This window comes from Orycteropus afer, unplaced genomic scaffold (assembly GCF_000298275.1).
Source record: "Orycteropus afer afer isolate SDZICR_OR568_19922 unplaced genomic scaffold, OryAfe1.0 scaffold00244, whole genome shotgun sequence".
Lineage (NCBI taxonomy): Eukaryota > Metazoa > Chordata > Mammalia > Tubulidentata > Orycteropodidae > Orycteropus > Orycteropus afer.
In genome coordinates, this window is record NW_006921831.1 from 4,250,257 (window position 1) to 4,268,993 (window position 18,737).

General features: G+C 63.8%; 1 protein-coding gene across 1 annotated transcript in view; it reads left to right on the forward strand.

Moving 5' to 3' along the window:
* The first annotated feature begins 564 nt into the window (after nucleotides 1–564).
* The window catches only part of MUC6 (mucin 6, oligomeric mucus/gel-forming), a 24,781-nt gene continuing 6,608 nt past the window's right edge, over nucleotides 565–18,737 (forward strand). The window contains exons 1-32 of the mRNA XM_042782111.1: nucleotides 565–622; nucleotides 3,541–3,603; nucleotides 4,065–4,305; nucleotides 4,415–4,541; nucleotides 4,806–4,896; nucleotides 4,971–5,080; nucleotides 5,182–5,389; nucleotides 5,544–5,666; nucleotides 5,998–6,118; nucleotides 6,283–6,421; nucleotides 6,530–6,634; nucleotides 6,756–6,828; nucleotides 6,910–7,047; nucleotides 7,397–7,558; nucleotides 7,644–7,738; nucleotides 7,872–8,004; nucleotides 8,404–8,653; nucleotides 8,741–8,793; nucleotides 8,885–8,994; nucleotides 9,485–9,636; nucleotides 9,809–9,950; nucleotides 10,028–10,138; nucleotides 10,530–10,718; nucleotides 10,790–11,029; nucleotides 11,691–11,847; nucleotides 12,086–12,232; nucleotides 13,137–13,199; nucleotides 13,578–13,629; nucleotides 14,511–14,717; nucleotides 15,914–16,041; nucleotides 16,424–17,126; nucleotides 17,942–18,069. Coding sequence (XP_042638045.1) covers nucleotides 565–622; nucleotides 3,541–3,603; nucleotides 4,065–4,305; nucleotides 4,415–4,541; nucleotides 4,806–4,896; nucleotides 4,971–5,080; nucleotides 5,182–5,389; nucleotides 5,544–5,666; nucleotides 5,998–6,118; nucleotides 6,283–6,421; nucleotides 6,530–6,634; nucleotides 6,756–6,828; nucleotides 6,910–7,047; nucleotides 7,397–7,558; nucleotides 7,644–7,738; nucleotides 7,872–8,004; nucleotides 8,404–8,653; nucleotides 8,741–8,793; nucleotides 8,885–8,994; nucleotides 9,485–9,636; nucleotides 9,809–9,950; nucleotides 10,028–10,138; nucleotides 10,530–10,718; nucleotides 10,790–11,029; nucleotides 11,691–11,847; nucleotides 12,086–12,232; nucleotides 13,137–13,199; nucleotides 13,578–13,629; nucleotides 14,511–14,717; nucleotides 15,914–16,041; nucleotides 16,424–17,126; nucleotides 17,942–18,069 — 4,819 coding nt within the window. The remainder of the gene's footprint in view (nucleotides 623–3,540; nucleotides 3,604–4,064; nucleotides 4,306–4,414; nucleotides 4,542–4,805; nucleotides 4,897–4,970; nucleotides 5,081–5,181; nucleotides 5,390–5,543; nucleotides 5,667–5,997; nucleotides 6,119–6,282; nucleotides 6,422–6,529; nucleotides 6,635–6,755; nucleotides 6,829–6,909; nucleotides 7,048–7,396; nucleotides 7,559–7,643; nucleotides 7,739–7,871; nucleotides 8,005–8,403; nucleotides 8,654–8,740; nucleotides 8,794–8,884; nucleotides 8,995–9,484; nucleotides 9,637–9,808; nucleotides 9,951–10,027; nucleotides 10,139–10,529; nucleotides 10,719–10,789; nucleotides 11,030–11,690; nucleotides 11,848–12,085; nucleotides 12,233–13,136; nucleotides 13,200–13,577; nucleotides 13,630–14,510; nucleotides 14,718–15,913; nucleotides 16,042–16,423; nucleotides 17,127–17,941; nucleotides 18,070–18,737) is intronic.

Here is an 18,737-nt window from a genome sequence, read left to right on the forward strand (position 1 = left end):
GGGAGGGGGACACAGGGAGCTGCAGCCTTTGGGGGGTACTGGGGTCTGGGTGAGGAGGTACCTCAGGAGTTGTCACAGTATCAAAGCTGAGGGGTCCCAGGCCTCTCCTTGGGGCCCTTGGCAGCCCTACGTAGGCACCTATCGGTGGCTGAAGGTGCCCACGCCGGCCCGGGCAGGGGGCCTTCCAGGACTCCCCAGGCCAGCGCACCAGCACACACAGGGCAAACACGGGAGGTGTTTGAGGGCCCACAGGGGTGTGCCGGCCCCCCGGGGAGGCAGTGATAACGGGGCGGCTGCCACCAAGACTTTCCGACAAGGCCACAGCATCATGTCCTGATACAGCATCCAGGATCCTGTTTGGCCACCACTGCACCCAGCCAGCTGAGCGGCTACGGGGCTGAGAGCGTAGGGCAGGGTGGGCGCGGCAGGGGCAGGGCCGTGTCCCATATAAGGAGTCTGCCCGGACGGCCACTGAGTTCCAGGGGTGGCAGCAGCAGGACTGCCTGTGCCCGGCGGCAGAAGGGCGGTCCCGCGGTGGCCTCTCTTCTCGGCGACAGCGGCATCATGTTGGGGCTTCAGCTGCTGCTGCTGCTGTCCTACTGGGGAGCCCTGCTCGCCGCCGGTGAGTGGGCCGGACCGCGCCCAGGGGCCCTCGCAGGGAGTCTCCTGGCCTCCACACCTCACTGACGCAGTGGAGGCTAGAGCCCCCGTGGGCATTGATGAATGGGAGGCAGAAGGTGGGGCCCAGGCCGGGAAGCCCCTCCTGGATGCACACCTTCCCACAGGAGCCAGGGCAGTCCAGCCGGGCAGTGGCACCTGTTCCCTCTGTCCCAGCGAGCCGGGCACAGTGGCCGGGGAGTAAGGGAGCTTGGCGGGACCGGGCAGTGGCCGTGGGCACAGTCTTTTCAACAGTAGTGGGGCACAGTGAGGCCCGGGAGGCTGGGGCAGTGGGACAGCCTGATGCCTGCAGCCCACACATGGACATTCACTCAGTTTCAGCCCAGGGCCCACAGAGAGGTAGCCGGGGGGTGCGCCAGTCACAGGAGCGAGAACCCCTACACCCCCAGGCAGGGAGCCCCACGGCCTGGAGCAAGACCCGGGCAGAGGTGCGAGCGGGGCCAGCTGCAAAATGGACCTCAGTGTCCCGACTGTGAAGTAGGGGACACGGTCACCCCTTACGTCATCCCCTGTGAGGACGTAGGGGAGGAGTGTGGGCTCCTGTCAGCTCAGGGGGGCTGGATCACCCCACGCGTCCCCAGAGCCCACTGCCCCATCCCACACACGGATCCCAGTGCCGCTTGTGTCCTCCCCATTGGGGCACTGGGTTGCCAGCCAGCCCAAGGTTCTCCATGAAGCCCCTGTCACTGATGGAGCGCCAGGCCCTCGGTGTCTGGTCTACCTGACCTGCCTGAGTGCCCAGGGCTCTCTGTGCCCCCCAGCCCGGACACATGACCCTCTCTCGCCCTCAGGAGCCCTGTAGGAGCTGGCATGGTTAGGAAGCACAGTTAGCCTTTCCTGGGCCAAGGCACTCGGGGGCTGTGGGGCTCACCCAGCCCCTCCCGGCTGAGTCCAGCCCCCTTCTCTCCTACAAAGCCCTTCCATCACCACTCAGGCACTGCCTTTCCATAGAGGGGGGATCTGAGGGCCCTCCTGGTCTGGACTCTCCAGCCCACGGCCTGTCTTTCAATGGAGCCAGGTCCTGGGGATGGTGCTCAGGCCATCTCCCTGGGTCCCCTCCCTAGCCCTGGGAGCTCAAAGACCCCGGGGCCAGGGTGAGGGAGAGGGTGAGCGGGTCCCAGAGCCAGCTGTGTGCTGGGAGTGGGCTGGGAGGTACGGTGAGGGCTGGGACCCCGAGAGCAGGTAACAGGCTGGCAGCCTGGGATCTGAGCGCTCAGTGCTGCACGCCTGGGGGCAGGGCCATCTTCTGTCCCTCTGTCCGTCCATCACAGCAAACTGAGTTCTAACTGCACGGGGCAGGGAAGGTGGGAAGAAGCCAGTTAGCCTCCTGGGGCCACCGGTTCAACTGGCCGGGGGGCTGGGGGCCAGGAGCGGGCCTGGCTATGGGGGAGCCTGGCCAGGGCTAAACTCCGAGAGGGCAGGGACAGCGGCCTGCCAACCGTGCCAGAGGAACAGTGCATGACACCCATGGTCAGCCCGGGGCTGGGGGTGGCAGACAGCCTGCCCTGGAGGCCACATGGCACCGCTGTGGGCCAGCCCCACAGTCCCTCCTTAGAGCAGCAGAAGCAGCCCTGGGGCCAGGGGTACCCTGGCTGCTGTGGGGAGGGGTTGGGCAGTGCACAGCAGGACTGGGGAGGGGCATGAAAAGGAGCAGCTCACTGCGGGGAGCCCCTTGCCCAGTGGGGACCCCAGAGAGACCCAGTGGGGGTGGGGTGGAGTGGGCTAAGCACAGAGAATGGGGCGGGACTTGGCCTGTGAGTCCCTGAGTCTACAGGCATGGGGGTGGGGGCTGGGGTGGTGAGGGCATAGAAGGGGGGAGACAGAGGGGCCAGTGGTACCTCCCCCCGAAGGTGGGGAGACAGACAGGGAGGGTGGTGGGAAGGGGACACATCAGGACTCCACCCACCCCTGCCATTCTGTGTCCCACCCTGTCCCCACCCGGCCGGACCAGGTGGGTGGGGGTGGGGTGAGCTTCTGAGCCCACAGGTGCACCTGGGAAGGAAAGGCCCCTCCACCTGCTGGGACCCTGGGAGCGGGCAAGGCTGTGAGTGAGTGGCAAGTGGTCACCAGGCTCAGGCCCCATTCAAGGCAGCACCCACCACAAACACACACACACACACACACACACACACACACAGCCTGGGCCGGGGGGGACCAGGGGCAGCTGAGCAAGATAAACCTCAGGGGTCCAAGGGGACCCTGAAGTGTCCACACTGGGCCCAGGCCACCCACAAACAGGACAAGCTCCTGCTGAAAATGCCCAAGGGGCTGAGGTGTGGGCCCTGCCTGCTCGGTACTCAGACCTCAACAGGGCCCCCAGGAGCCCCAGGGCAGGGGCGCCGTCCACAACCAGATGAGCACTCGAGGAAGCAGGGCTGGGGTGTCGGGTTCCAGAGGAAGGGGAGAGCCAGGTCCCCTGAAACACCACCCAACCGGGCAGCAGGGGACAGTGACCGACTCCCACTTGAGGGCTACGTGGGGTCATGAGCCACCCCACCAGGTCTCCTGGGCACCCGTGATTCCTGTGGGTGCACAAGCTTGTGTGCACACACGTATGTGTACTGGAACGGGCCCCTTGGGAGCGGGTAGCTGGGCTCCCTTTCTCACCTCTGTATCCCAGCACTGGCCCATGGTTGGTCAGACATGCTGAGCCAATGAACGGACGAATGAGTGGCCGAGAGCAGGGACCAACCCAGATCTGCGAAGGCCCAGGCCCCAGTCCTGCTCCCCGGCCTGAGTGCTCCCACACGGAACACACCGGATGCTTGACTTCAGGCCACAGTAGGGCAGCAGACAGGAGGAGCCTTGTGGCCCTGTGCAGAGGTGGGGAGGCCCCGGCACTGACCTGGTCCACCCACACAGGTCTGAGTGACACCTCCTTCGCTGACCCAGGCCTGCGCAGGCTGAAGGACCCCTCACTCACAGGTGAGGCCCCTGTGGCTGGCCTGTCCTGCCCAGAGCACCAGTTTGGGACCTACAGGCGTGGGGGAGGGTACCAGAGCCCAGGTGTGCCCCTGCGTGTGGGCTCCAGGCTCACACAGTGCCCCTTGGTCTGGGGTCTCCATGGGCAGCTCTAGTCACAGAAGAGTGTCAGGGCCCACACCTGTGTGGGGGCAGGGCCTCAGGTGCCCAGGCCTGTCAGGGACACCTCTGTCTCCCTGGGCCTGTGGAGGTGCCCTGGGCCTGAACTGTACCTTCCTATCCTACAGACCCTGGGATTGGTGACACCTTGGACGACGAGAGCAGTCTTCGCCCCTCTAACACAGGTGAGGCAGACCCTGGCCCAGAGCGGGTCGGCGTGGGTGGCAGGCCTGGCACCACCACCCAGGGGTCACAGCTGGCTGGCAAGCAGGAAAGGGCCAAGTGACCCTGAGCTTTCTCTGCAGCAGAGGACAAGGGCTGGTGTTCCACATGGGGGGCTGGCCACTTCTCTACCTTTGACCACCACCTCTACGACTTCCTGGGAACGTGCAACTACATCTTTGCGGCCATCTGCAAGGGCGCCACCACCACCTTCAGCGTCCAGCTCCGGCGTGGGCCTGACGGGAAGACGGCCCGTATCATTGTGGAGATGGGTTCCTCTGTGGTCACGGTGCAGAACGGTGTAGTCTCCATCAAGGATGTGGGGTACAGTGTGCACTGGGCCCAAGGGCAAGCCAGGGTGCGGGGTGTGGCCTTGGGCACCCGGGCTGGAGGGGCGCGGGCCGGGCAGCCAGGCTGAGCCGCTCTCCCCCAGGTTGGTCAGCCTGCCCTACACCAGCAACGGGCTCCAGATCACGCCCTTTGGCCAGAACACACGGCTAGTGGCCAAGCAGCTGGAGCTGGAACTGGAGGTGCTCTGGGGTCCCGACGGCCACCTCATGGTAAGGACAGCAGGGCTGACGGGCGGGGCTGGGGGTGCACGCAGCTGGGATTCCAGGGGCCAGGCCCTTCCTGCGGACCCCTGGCCAGGAACCGGCCTATCTGGGCTTGGTTGGGGCCTCCGTTTTGCCACTTGGAAATGAGGAGGACTACTGAGCAAGCAGCCAGGCCCCCAGGGCCTCCCCTCCCCGCCCGGTCACGCCCCTCCCCGCCACGTCCCCCAGCGGGAGGCGCCGCGGGTGCCAGGCAGTGTTGGCCGTCCGCAGGTCCTGGTGGAGAGGAAGAACATGGGCAAGATGTGCGGGTTGTGTGGGAACTTCGACGGTGAGAAGACCAACGAGTTCCTGAACGAGGACGGTAGGTGGCGCAGGCGGGCGGCGCGGATGGCACGGCCCTGCCCCCGCGGGGCTGACCCCGTTCTGTGCCCTCAGGCAAGCTCCTGGAACCCCACAAATACGCCGCTCTCCAGAAACTCGACGACCCCAACGAGATCTGTGCCTATGAGGCCATCCCCCGGCCCCGGGCCCCACAGAGAGAGCACGTAGGTGCAGGGGTGGGCGGGGACCCCGCGGAGCCAGTCCCAGATGCCCCGCAGCGCGTGGGCGGACGGGCCTCCATGACGCAGTGCAACCTTCTGCCCAGGCCCGGACCTGCGCCCAGCTGCTGAGCCTGGTATCCCCCGCGTGCAACGTTTCCCGGGAGCCGTTTGTGCAGAGCTGTGAGGCCGACACGGCAGCGTGCGCCCAGCCTGGCCAGCGCAACTGCAGCTGCGCCACGCTCTCCGAGTTCTCCCGCCAGTGCAGCATGGCCGGCCAGGCGGTCAGCAGCTGGCGGAAGCCAGGCCTCTGCTGTGAGTCCTGGGAGGGAGGGGGCTGAGGGCCCTAGGCCCGGGTCTCCGGGCCGGAACGCCCCCGCTCCTCCTGACTGTGCAGCCCCTCCTGGGCCTGGGGCCTGCACAGCAGCCCCGCCCTCTCACGCCCTGTGCCCCCCCTCATGTGCCGCAGCTGTGGGGCAGTGCCCGGCCAATCAGGTGTACAAGGAATGTGGCACCGCCTCCGTCAGAACCTGTTCCAACCCCCGGCACAGCAGCCCCGGCTTCTGCACCTTTGGTTGCTTCTGTCCCAAAGGTGAGAGCCTCTACCACCTGCTCCCTGGGACCTTGCTCCCGAGACTCGCAGACAAGCCAAGAAGGGGCAGCAAAGACCCCGTCCCCGCAGCGAAGGGCTGCGGAGGAGGTGGGGTTTGAGCGGTCCTCACAGGCCACGGCCCCTCCTGGGGTCTGCCACTCGGCAAGAGCAGCGGCATGGGTCAGGGCACACTGTGGGGCCCACGATGTGGGCTGCAGCATGAGATCACAGGGCCGGGGGTGGCTCTGGAGGACTGGGTGACCCTGGTGGGGGCGCTGCCCAGCGGCAGGGCACTGGCACCGCGCAGCCCCAGGAAGCCCCTCTCCTGCAGGGACGGTCCTGGATGACCTTTCCAAAAACCAGACTTGCGTGCCGGTCACCCGGTGTCCCTGCATCCTCAATGGGGTGGTCTACGCCCCCGGGGAGGTTACATCATCGGCCTGCAGGACATGGTTCGTGCTGGGGCAGCCAGCGGGCAGTGTGGGGGCGGGAAGCCAGGCGGGGAAGTAGGGGAACATAGCGGGCTGCAGAGGAGCCAGGGAGGGTGGGGAGGGCCATGCCAGCAGGGCCATTGGCTTTAACTCCTCTCTGGCCTGGGTCCCCTCTCCCACCCCAGCCGGTGCACCGAGGGCCTCTGGAAGTGCACAGAGAGGCCCTGCCCTGGCCGCTGCTCCCTGGAGGGCGGCTCCTTCGTCACCACATTCGACGCCAGGCCCTACCGCTTCCATGGAACCTGCACCTACATCCTCCTGCAGGTAGCCTAGGCCGTCTGGAGCCCCTGAGCTCTGAGGCAGCAGAGGAGGGCAGAGGGGTAAGGGAGGCATCCCGGAGCCTCGAATCTGAACTGAGCCGCCCCTCCCCAGAGCCGCCAGCTCCCTGACGGGGGCTCCCTCATGGCCGTGTACGACAAGTCTGGTTACTCGCACTCCGAGACGTCCCTTGTCGCGATCATCTACCTGTCGGGCCAGGTACGTGCTGTCACCATCCTGGCCGGCTGCATCCTGCCCCGGGCCTTGTCCGGCACATCCGGGAGCGGCCCCAGCCTCCACCCCGCTCCTGGCCCCCCTGACGTGGTCCACCTCTCTCCAGGACAAGGTTGTGATTTCCCAAGACGAAGTGATCACCAACAACGGCGACGTCAAGTGGCTCCCATATATCACTCGTATGTTCTCGTCCCCCTGGACTGAGCCTCTGGGAGCTGCAGGCTGTGGGGCAGACAAACACTGAGCTGTCGTCCTTCTAGGCAACTTCACCATCTTCAGACAGACGTCCACCCACCTGCAGATGGCCACGCAGTTCGGCCTGGAGCTCCTGGTCCAGCTGCGCCCTGTGTTCCAGGCATATGTCACCGTGGGGCCGCAGTTCAGGGGCCAGACCCGAGGTGAGCCCGCAACCCAGGCCCTACCTGGCTAGGCCTGCCAGGTAGAGACAAGGTCCCATCATCTCCCCTATGCTAACCGTCCACATCCAGGGAGTTCAAGGTTCCCCAGCTGAACCTGGCCAGCCCCACTGGGGTGCAGCCTTTGGTAGTCTCTCGACCAGGGCCCTCCCTGGTCCGAGATGCCTGAGAGAGGAGCTTCACGGCCCCAGTGCCCGGCTGGACCTAGTGCACGTGAGGTGGGGTGGGGCAGGAACAAGGCGGGCATAGTGATGCGTGTGGGGCAGGACACACAGGGGCAGGGACGGGTGGCACACCCTCCCACCCACCACTCATGGCCCGGCTGGCCCAGGACTCTGTGGTAACTACAACGGGGACACGACTGACGACCTCACCACCAGCATGGGCATCGCCGAGGGCACTGCCTCGCTTTTTGTGGACTCGTGGCGGGCAGGGAACTGCCCAGCAGCGCTCGAGCGTGAGACCGACCCCTGCTCCATGAGCCAGCTCAACAGTGAGTGTCGTTGCCTGGCAGCCAGGGAGACGCCTGGGGAAAGGGTGCCCTGGGGCAGGGGACCCACGCCAGCCTGTCTCTTCAGAGGTGTGTGCTGAGAGCCACTGCTCGGTGTTGGTGAAGAAGGGCTCCGTGTTCGAGAAGTGCCACTCGGTGGTGAATCCCAACCCCTTCTACAAGGTGGGCATCTGGGTGGCCCATCTCTGCACCCTCAGGGATCCTGGATGGGTCAGGGGTCTGGGGTTCCCAGCATCCCCCAGAGGGTGGGCTGCCCCCAGCCACCCTCAGCAGCCCAGTGGCTACTCCCCTGCAGAGGTGCGTGTACCAGGCGTGCAACTACGAGGAGACCTTCCCCCACATCTGTGCTGCCCTGGGCTCCTATGCCCACCTGTGTGCCTCCCATGGCGTCCTGCTCGAGGGCTGGAGGGACAGCGTGGACAACTGCAGTGAGTGCCCCTTGGGGTCTCAGGGAGACCCTAGCATCACAAGGGTCTCCAGGGGTCCTGGGGGAACATCCCAGAGTCCCAAGGGATGGTCAGAGGCCCCAGGGTCTCCAGGAGTTCTCAAGGAGGATCTTAAGGTCCCGAGGGTTTCTGGGTTTTGAGGGGGGTCCTGAAGGGAGGCCCTGGGATTCTGAGCGTCGGTTCAAAGGTCGAGGGAGGGTCTTAGAAGTCATCAAAGAGGGTCCCGCAGTCCTGAGAGAGTCCTGAGGTCCTGAAGGAGGTCTCCAAGGGGTCTTGACTGAGGGTCCTGGGGCATGGAGCTCTGTAGGATTGTCCCCAGCCCTGGCTGCTCCCCTGACCACGACCCCTGCAGGGTTCTCCCTCACTGTCATGTCCCTGCAGCTGTCCCCTGCACGGGCAACAGGACGTTCAGCTATGACAGCCAAGCCTGTGACCGCACCTGCCTGTCACTGTCGGATCGCTCCCTGGAGTGCCACCCCAGCACAGTGCCCGTGGATGGCTGTAACTGCCCCGAGGGAACCTACTTGAACCACAAGGCGGAGTGTGTGCGCAGAGCCCAGTGCCCCTGCCAACTGGACAGCCACAAGTTCATCCTGGCCGGCCAGTCCACTGTCGTCGACGGCGCCACCTGGTGAGACCCGGCAGGTGGGGCCCATGCACTCCGGCCTGAGCACCCCCACACCCCAGGGCCAGGTGGCTCACACAACCTCTTTTGCAGCTATTGCATCAACGGGCGGCTGACCTGCCCAGGCAAGCCCCAGATGCTGCTGGGTATGCACTGGTGACAGGCACACCTGGGGCCGTGGGGGGTGGTGGCTTCCTCTGAACTTGTCAGACCACTGGCTCCCTCCTCCCCCCACAGCCACCTGCACAGCCCCAAAGACCTTCCAGTCCTGCAGCCAGTCCTCTGAGAGCAAGTTTGGGGCGGCCTGCGCCCCCACGTGCCAGATGCTGGCAACCGGCACCGCCTGTGTAAGGCTTGGCAGGGAGAACCCCCTCCCACAGTGGACGTACCCCAGTGGACACCCCCAAGGCCTCTGTGGCCCAAGGCCCCTCCATTGTGCCCTGAGAGGATTCCCACAAAACCCTCAGGAGAGATGGGGGCAGTGCAGGCACCCTGTGTCCATGCCCCGGCCCCGTGAGCAGGACAAGGGGGGAGGCTCAGGATTGGGAGAGCACCCTGAGCACCCCTGCAGCCCGGCTGGCAGCGGGAGGAGCGTGTGTCCCCGTGTGTGTCCCAAACACGCCGCCAGCCTGGGCAGGGCCGGCTGTTTGTGTGGAGGTGCACCCGGCCAGGATCCCTGAGGGAGGGGCAGCTCAGCCCAGAGAAAGGCCTCTGCCTGCAGGGGTCCCAGAACAAGGGTGGGCAGTGGCGGTGAGTGCAGCCCCAGAGTAATGCTGGGGGTCCCTGGAGGGGCCCAGAGGCCAGGCCGCCACAGTCAGAGCAGCCCTGCTTCCCCAGGTCCCCACCAAGTGTGAACCCGGCTGCGTCTGTGCTGAGGGCCTATATGAGGATGCCAACGGGCAGTGTGTGCCCCCCGATGACTGCCCCTGTGAGTTCGCTGGCACCTCCTACCCCCGGGGTGCTGAGCTCAGCACTGACTGTCAGACATGGTAAGCCCATCCCTGTTCCTTGGCCCAGGGGCACCGTGAGCCACAGGGCCTCTGAGGCGGATGCTGGGCTGGGCAGGGGGCGCCTCAAGTCAGGAGACCCTGACCCGGCCAGGGCCCTGGCCTCCCCGGGGACGTGGGCCCGGCCCCCACCCATCCGGCCTCCTCTCCCCAGCATCTGCGAGCGGGGCAAGTGGGTCTGTGAGCAGAGCGCACACTGCACAGCCACCTGCAGCCTCTACGGGGAAGGCCACGTCATCACCTTCGACGGGCAGCGCTTCGTCTTTGACGGCAACTGCGAGTACACGCTGACCACGGTACGGCCGGCCCCGGGGCGGGCTGCGGGCGGCGGGCTGCGGCCCGGGCTCCTCCCAGCACCCTCTCCTCCCCGCAGGACGGCTGTGGCGCCAACAGCTCGCGGCCCACATTCAAAGTCGTCACGGAGAACGTCATCTGCGGCAAGTCGGGCGTGACGTGCTCCCGGGCCATCAAGCTCTTCCTGGGGGTGAGCGCCAGCACCGTCCCACCTTCAAGGCTCAGGCCCCTGCTGCACCCTCCTCCCTGTGTCTGCGCTGCTGCCTAGCGGGCGCCGTGGGGTCCTGACAGGCGTGGCTCCTCTCCGGCCGGGGGCCTGTGCCCACTCAGCGCCCAGGACACGTTGGAGGTTCGGTCTCCCGGAGGCGCCCCGTGCCGGGCAGAGGCTTCTCCTGGAGGCCTGAGCCACAGCCCCGGGCATTTGCGAGGGCCCCTGGGGCCCCGGCGACAGGCTCCGAGGGAGGGACCCCAGGCTGGCCCTAGGGACGCGCAGGCGCCCCTCGGAGACAGCTGCGGGATGGTGGGCCGGTGCGCGGGGCGGGCGCAGCACACTGGCAGCCGCTGACCGCCGTGCCCCACAGGCCCTGTCCATCGTGCTGGCGGACAGGACCTACACGGTCAGCGGGGACGACCCCCAGGTGAGCTTCCAGGTGCGGCCCGGCTCCCTGAACCTCGTGCTGGACATCCACATCGCAGGCAAGTACAACCTGACGCTCACCTGGAACAAGCACATGACGGTCTTCGTCAGCGTCTCGCGCGCCTCCCCGCAGGTAAGCGCGCTGCGGGCGGGGCGGGGCCTGGCGGGGCCGGGGACGGGGCCTGAACCGCGCCACGCCCCCAGGACGCCTTCTGTGGCTTGTGCGGAAACTACAACGGGAACATGAAGGACGACTTTGAGACGCGCAGCAAGTATGTGGCGTCCAGCGAGCTGGAGTTCGTGAACTCGTGGAAGGAGAGCCCGCTGTGTGGAGACGTGAGCTTCGTGCAGGACCCCTGCAGCCTCAACTCCTTCCGCCGCTCCTGGGCCGAGCGCAAGTGCAGTATCATCAACAGCCAAACATTCGCGGCCTGCCACAGCCAGGTGGGGCAGGACGCGGCCGGGGTGGGGAGAGGGACTGAGGAGGGGATCCCAAGCCCAGCCCCCCACCACGAGAGGATTGCACCCCCAGCAGGCGCCCGAGAGCCGACGCACGTCGGGTGTCTGGCACGGGCGCATTCTCACTGCCACACTCACTCCCACCAATACCCAGTGGTTAGGTGTCCCATCCCCAAGGTGGGCAGCAGTCCACCATGGGGCTCAGAGGCTGGTGGGGGGCACAGGTGAGCAAAGGCAAGGTGCATGCTGGGAGGAAAAGGTGGAGACGAAACAGAGGGTACCCGGAACACTTTAGTCCTGGGCCCTACGCCGTGTCTCACAGATGCCAAAGCGCCCTGCAGTAGGGACGTTCTCTACCTTGTAGGGTGTTCAGCAGCATCCCCACCAAACACCAGGGGCTCCCTCAGACAAGAGCACTGCAGGGGGCCCGCCAAGTGGCCTCTCCAGGCAAGCGAGGTGCCAGAAGTCCGGTGCAGGCTGGAGAGCACTGGGCGTGAGCCTGGGGGGAGTTCTCTGTGGCCACCCTGAGCAGGGCCAGGAGCACAGGGTCTTTCTTGGGCATCAAGCTCCCGTGAGTGGCTCACAGTGCACTGGGAGGAGTGGGTGACACACACCCTCCTCACAAAAACTCAACACTCACCCACAGGTGTACCGCATACCCTACTATGAAGCCTGTGTGCGCGACACATGTGGGTGTGACACAGGTGGGGACTGTGAGTGTCTGTGTGACGCCGTGGCCGCTTACGCCAAGGCCTGCCTGGACAAGGGCGTATGCGTGGACTGGAGGGCCCCTGACTTTTGCCGTGAGTGTCTTGGAGCGGGTGGGAGCGCGTGGCCAAGGTGTGTCACTCCTGCCATGCCAGGGTGCCAGGGCCCCTCAGGGGTGCTCTGAAAGGGGCCCTGCCCCTCACATTCTCGTGTGGGCTCCTTGCCCTGCCTTGGGCCCGGGCTGCCCAAGGGCCAGAGCAGCATCCTTCAGCCCAGCTCAGGCAGGGCCAAGAGCACCTCAAGTGACCACCGGCATCCTTGCTTCCTTCCCAGCTGTGTACTGTGACTTCTTCAACAGCCACACGAGCGTGAGTGGAAGCAGTGAGTACCAGTATACACAGGAGGCCAGCTGCACGTGGCACTACCAGCCCTGCCTGTGCCCCAACCACCTGCAGAGTTACCCGCACGTCAACATTGAGGGTACGAGGCGCGACACGTCTGGTCAGCCAGCATCCCCTTTTCTCATGTGGGCACTGGCCTGCCCTGGGTTACCGAGAGGACTGTGAGCAAAGCATCCAGCCCTGTCCTCCAGGGCAAGGAGTGAGGTCTGAACACAAATTGTAGTCATGGCTGGAGAAACAGAGCCCCTCCAGGGTGGTGGGCAAGAGGGAGGCCGGGCAGGCAGGGGCAGGCTTCCGCTTCAAGCAGGGGTCAGCAGGCACCAGAAGGATGAGGGCGGGAAGCGGGAGACCCAGGCAGCAGCGACGGCTGGTGCAAAGACCCTGTGGCAGGAGTGAGTCTGGGGCCACAGAGCCTCCAAGGGCCAGGGCAAGGGGGCGAGGAGCAGGAACAGACACAGGGCCAGGCCGCAGTGCAGGGCCTTGGCCAGGCCTGTGGCCTCTGCTCGGAGGGCTGGTCCCAGCACAGGAGGGTGTGAGCTGCCCTAGCTCGGCTGGTGACGAGATTGACGGATGAGGGTCTCTGCAGAGGCCCAAGCAGGATGATCCCAGATGGGATGGGATGAGTCAGCGTGCGTAGCCTCAGTGGAGATGGGGGTGCCTGTGTGGGGTGCTGTAAGCAGAGGCTGGGCTGGAGCTCTCTCTTGTGGGAGCCCTTGGCCTTGATGGGGTTTGCAGTCCCAGGAAGGGAGGCGGTGACCAGGACCCAGGCTGGGCATAGGGGTAGGGGGCTCAGGTGGCTTGGGGAGGCTAAGTCAGCTGCGAAGGGCTGCCCAGAACTAGGCCAGTTCAGGAGCCTTGGAGTTAGATGAAGTGGGGTGCCACTAGAATGGGCAGAACTGGGCATGAGGCAGGACAGGAGGCAGGAGGGCGGGGAGGGGCGCGCACTGGCCCTGCACCCCCAACACTGGTGTTCTCTGCCTTAGGCTGCTATAACTGCTCCCAGAACGAGTACTTCGACCCCGCGACGAATGCATGCGTGCCATGTGGTGAGTAACGTAGACCTGCCTGGTCAGTGCCCAGCAGGCACTGGGCAGGCAACCCCACAAGGGACACTGTGGTCTCGTCCTCCTCTCCCGGCCCCACCCAGCTGCTCCCACTCACAGCCGCCGTGTCTGGGCTGCAAAGGGTCGTCCTCCGCGAACCACCTCCCACCACCAGGGAAGGTTGCAGCTGCCACAAGTGGCTTTGGGTGCAGCCCCACAGCGCTCTCTCGCGGCCGCATGGGAGGGGCACTCCAGCGGGTACACAGGGGCCGGAGAGAGGCTGGAGAGGCTGGAGGGGAGAGGCAGAGGGGCCCCGGGCAGGCTGCGGAGGAGCAGGGCAGTCCCTTCCGCCGCAAACTGACCAGTTCCCTTCCCTTGCAGCCCTGCCCACGACACCGTCACCGCCCATCACAGGTGATTGCAAGCGCGCTAGGTGCCCAGGTGACACAGGGGTGGGGCTCGCTCCCGGGAGCTCTCCCCTGGCTCAGCTGGACCCCCAGGACCAGCGGAGCCTCAGAACCCTTCCCTGCTACCCATGCAGCCCCGCGGGCAGGGGGAGGGCTGGGCATGCACCTGGGCTGCGCAGGTGCGCGGCACCACATGTGGATGCTGGGTGAGGGGCCCGCCAGGGGTAGACATAGGCCGAAGGCGCAGCCACGGGACTCACCCTACTGGCCGGCCAAAGATACCATGCGGGTGCCGTGTGTGAGTCGCCAGCGACGGCAGCCAGGGCAACAAGGCCGAGCTCCGAAGGCAGGAGGGCACTCCTGCCCTCCCCTCCGAGAAGCCCGCTGTCTCCCCTGCCTTCTGGGTAGCCGCCACTTTGTTGGGGTGGGGGGACTGGTGGTTTCCTGAAAGGAAATTTTTGACAGGATGAGCTGGCCATGGGAGGTGGATGCTCCCCAAAGCTGGAGGGTGTCCAAGTATGCCTGCTGTAAGGCCAGGCTGGGGGTCGATACTCCATCGCTAGGCCCACACAGCAGAACCCCCAGGCCTGGGGCCATGAGGAGACTGAGGGCAACCAGGGAGGCATAGGCGGTTCCCACAAGGTCACTGCCCAACTCCTGAGGTCAGGCGGCTGGCCAGTCCCATGCTAACATGGCCAGCAGGGAGGGCTTCTCAAACCAGGAGGCTCTAGGCCACAGGCTGGACCTTCAGCCCTGACTAGGGAAATGGTGACAAGGCCTCAGGGTAGCCTTGGAGGAAGCGTTGGGGGTGCACTGGGAGGCACTGCAGTGTGTTGGGGGTGATGTTGGGTGACAGTGGACTGTGTTGGGGTGTGTTCACTGTCACAGTGTGGGCTCTCCTCTGCAGAACCACCTCAAAGCACTACAGCCATCACCCTGAGGGCCACATCAGCTCCAAGACCCACATCTACGGTGCCCACAGTGACCCATGCCACAAGCCAGCCAACGTCTCCCCCCACCATGGTCACACAGACCACAGCTCAGGCCACAGCGCACACCACACCACTTACAGCAACTACAGTGACGTTGGAAGGGACCTCGGGGACACTGCCAGGTGAGTCCAAGCAGTCCACATATCCACCCAGCACCCCAACACTGCATGACAAGCAGGCCCCATGGCAACTGGCCAAGCTGCCTCAAGAGCACACAGTAGAATGGGGCCTTGGGGCCATGCACAGATAAGCCCCTACCTTGGACACTCGTCCCCTAGCAATGCCCACAACCCAGCAACAGGACCCAGTCCCACACGAGCACAATGCCACCTGCTGCACTGAGGCCTCAGCTGGGCACCAGCTCCACCAGCAACTTCAGCCATGGCCCCGGAGCCGGCCCAGGGGGGCTTCAGGGGAAGCAACAACTGTGAGAAAGGGGACCAGCGTGGAGCCACACATGCTGTCCAGATGCCATGAGCTGAGGAGGCAGGCCACAACAATGGAGGATGGGCTGGGGCAGAGAAGGACCCAAGAGATCAGAAGGGATGGGACATGGGTCCCTATGACAGCAGTTCCACCAGAAAGAGGTTCAGACAGTCAGAGAAGGTGCACCTCAAAGAGGGAGCAAGCAGGGCCCTAACCTGTCTCAAAGAAAGGGAGACAAGGACCAAGAGAGAGGACAGGTAACAATAACAGCGTGCAGGAGTAGAAGAGCCAGTGACCGGCAGGAGGGGACAGATGTTGGGACCAGAAAAGAACAGGCCCCAAGATCACAGGGAAACACACACAAGGATGCAGGGTCAGGTGGGAGGAAGGACACAGAGAAGAACACTGACAGCAACCATGTCTCCTGCAGCACTATCCAAACCAACGAAGACAACAGGCACAACGACCCCCGAGACCACACTTTCCACTCGGGTGCCACCATTTTCATCCTCCTCAGTGACACTAACCTCTCACAGAGTTGTCACCCCAACCAAAGAAGTCACTGGGCCGACCACCTCCATCCCCAGGCCAAGTGGCCCTCTGCCTACCACTACCACCCCATACACAGGCCACACACCCTCAAGCCCACCACCGGCCAAAACCACCAGTAGCATTGCAACCCCACTGACCTCCATCAGCACCAGGAAAACCACTAGTTCCCTGGTGTCACACTCTCCCCCAACAGCACCTCCCGCAACCGTGACACACTCTCCCACAACCATCACCCCGAAGCCCACTACTAGAAGCACTGGGACCCCGGTTGCACACACCACCTCTTCCGCCACCCACAGCCAGACTCACACTCCCTTCACCACACTCTCTGTACCCACAGTTTCTACCTCCTCATCTTCACACAGCACGGGTCCCCCCTCAGGAACATCGTTCAAGACCACCTTTTCAACACCAACAAACCCCGAGACCACACTATCCACTTGGGTGCCACCATTTTCAACCTCCTCGGTGACGCCGACCTCTCACAGATTTGTCACCCCAACCAAAGAAGTCACCAGCCCTTCCACCTCTACCCCCAGGCCAAGTGGCCCTCTCCCCACCACAGCCACCCCACACACAGGCACAGGGCCCACACCCTCAAGCCCACCACCGGCCAAGACCACCAGTAGCACTGGAACCCCACTGACCTCCATCAGCACCAGAAAAACCACTAGTTCCTTGGTGTCACACTCTACCTCGACAGCACCTCCCGCAACCGTGACACACTCTCACACCACAATCACCCGGAAGCCCACCATTAGTGGCACTGTGACCCCGGTTGCACACACCACCTCTACTGCCACCCACAGCCAGGCTCACACTCCTTTCACCACGGTCCCTGCACCCACAGTTTCTACCTCCTCATCTTCACACAGCACGGGTCCCCCCTCAGGAACATCCCTCAAGACCACCTTTCCAAAACCAACACACCCCGAGACTACATTATCCACTCAGGTGCCACCATTCTCAACCTCCTCGGTGACACCAACCTCTCACATAGTTGTCACCCCAACCAATGAAGTCACCACCCCTTCCACCTCTACCCCCAGGCCAAGTGGTCCTCTCCCCACCACTGCCACCCCACACACAGGGCCCACCCACTCAAGCCCACCACCGACCAAGACCACCAGTAGCACTGGAACTCCTCAGACCTCCATCAGCACCAGGAAAACCACTAGTTCCCTGGTGTCACGCTCTCCCTCAACAGCACCTCCCATAACCATAACACACTCTCAAACCACCATCACCCCGAAGCCTACTACTAGTGGCACTGGGACCCCAGTTGCACACACCACAACGTCTGCCACCCAAAGCCAGCCTCACACTCCCTTCACCACGCTCTCTGCACCCACTGTTTCTACCTCCTCATCCTCACACAGCACAGGTCCCCCCTCAGGAACATCCTTCAAGACGACCTATCCAACAGCAACACACCCCGAGACCACACTATCCACTCGGGTGCCACCATTTTCAACCTCCTCGGTGACGCCAACCTCTCACAGAGTTGTCACCCCAACCAAAGAAGTCACCAGACCTTCCACCTTGACCCCAAGGCCAAGTGGCCCTCTCCCCACCACTGCCACCCCACACACAGGCACAGGGCCCACACCCTCAAGCCCACCACTGACTAAGACCACCAGTAGCACTGGAACTCCTCAGACCTCCATCAGCACCAGGAAAACCACTAGTTCCCTGGCATCACGCTCTCCCTCAACATCACCTCCCGCAACCGTGACATACTCTTCCACCACCATCACCCCTAAACCCACCACTAGCGGCACTGGGACTGCGGTTGCACACACCACATCATCAGCCATCCACAGCCAGCCTCACACTCCTTTCACCATGCTCTCTACACCCACGGTTTCTACCTCCTCATCTTCACACAGCACACGTCCCCCCTCAGGAACATCCTTTAAGACCACCTTTACAACACCAACACACCCTGAGACTACATTATCCACTCAGGTGCCACCATTTTCAACCTCCTCGGTGACACCAACTTCTCACAGATTTGTCACCCCAACCAAAGAAGTCACCGGCCCTTCCATCTCTACCTCAAGGCCAAGTGGCCCTCTGCCCACCACTGCCACCCCACACACAGGCCCCATACCCTCAAGCCCACCACCGACCAAGACCACCAGTAGCACTGGAACCCCACTGACCTCCATTAGCACCAGGAAAACCACTAGTTCCCTGGTGTCACACTCTCCCTCGACAGCTCCTCCTGCAACCATGACACACTCTCACACCACCATCACTCCTAAACCCACCACTAGTGGCACTGGGACCCCAGGTGCACACACCACCTCTTCCACCACCCACAGCCAGACTCGCACTCCCTTCACCACACTCTCCATACCCACAGTATCTACCACCTCAGCTTCATACAGCACAGGTCCCCCATCAGGAACATCCTTCAAGACCACATTTCCAACACCAACACACCCCAAGACCACATTATCCACTCAGATGCCACCATTCTCAACTTCCTCGGTGACTCCAACCTCTCACATAGTTGTCACCCCAACCAATGAAGTCACCACCGCTTCCAGCTCTAGTCCCAGGCCAAGTGGCCCTCTGCCCAGCACTGCCACCCCACACACAGGGCCCACACACTCAAGCCCAGCACCGACCAAGACCACCAGTAGCACTAGCCCTCCACTGACATCCATCAGAACCAGAAAAACCACTAGTTCTCTGGTGTCACACTCTCCCTCAACAGCACCTCCCATAAATGTGACACACTCTCACACCACCATCACCCCAAAACCAACTACTAGTGGTACTGGGACCCCAGTTGCACACACATCATCTGCCACCCACGGCCAGCCTCACACTCCCTTCACCACACTCTCTGTACCCACGGTTTCTACCTATTCACCTTCACACAGCACGGGTCCCCCTTCAGGAACAGCCTTCAAGACCACATTTCCAACACCAACACACCCCAAGACTACATTATCCACTCAGGTGCCACCATTCTCAACCTCCTTAGTGACACCAACATCTCACATAGTTGTCACCCTAACCAACGAAGTCACCACCACTTCCAGCTCTACCCCCAGTCCAAGTGGCCCTCTGCCCACCACTGCCACCCCACACACAGGGCCCACACACTCAAACCCACCACCAACCAAGACCTATAGTAGCACTGGAACTCC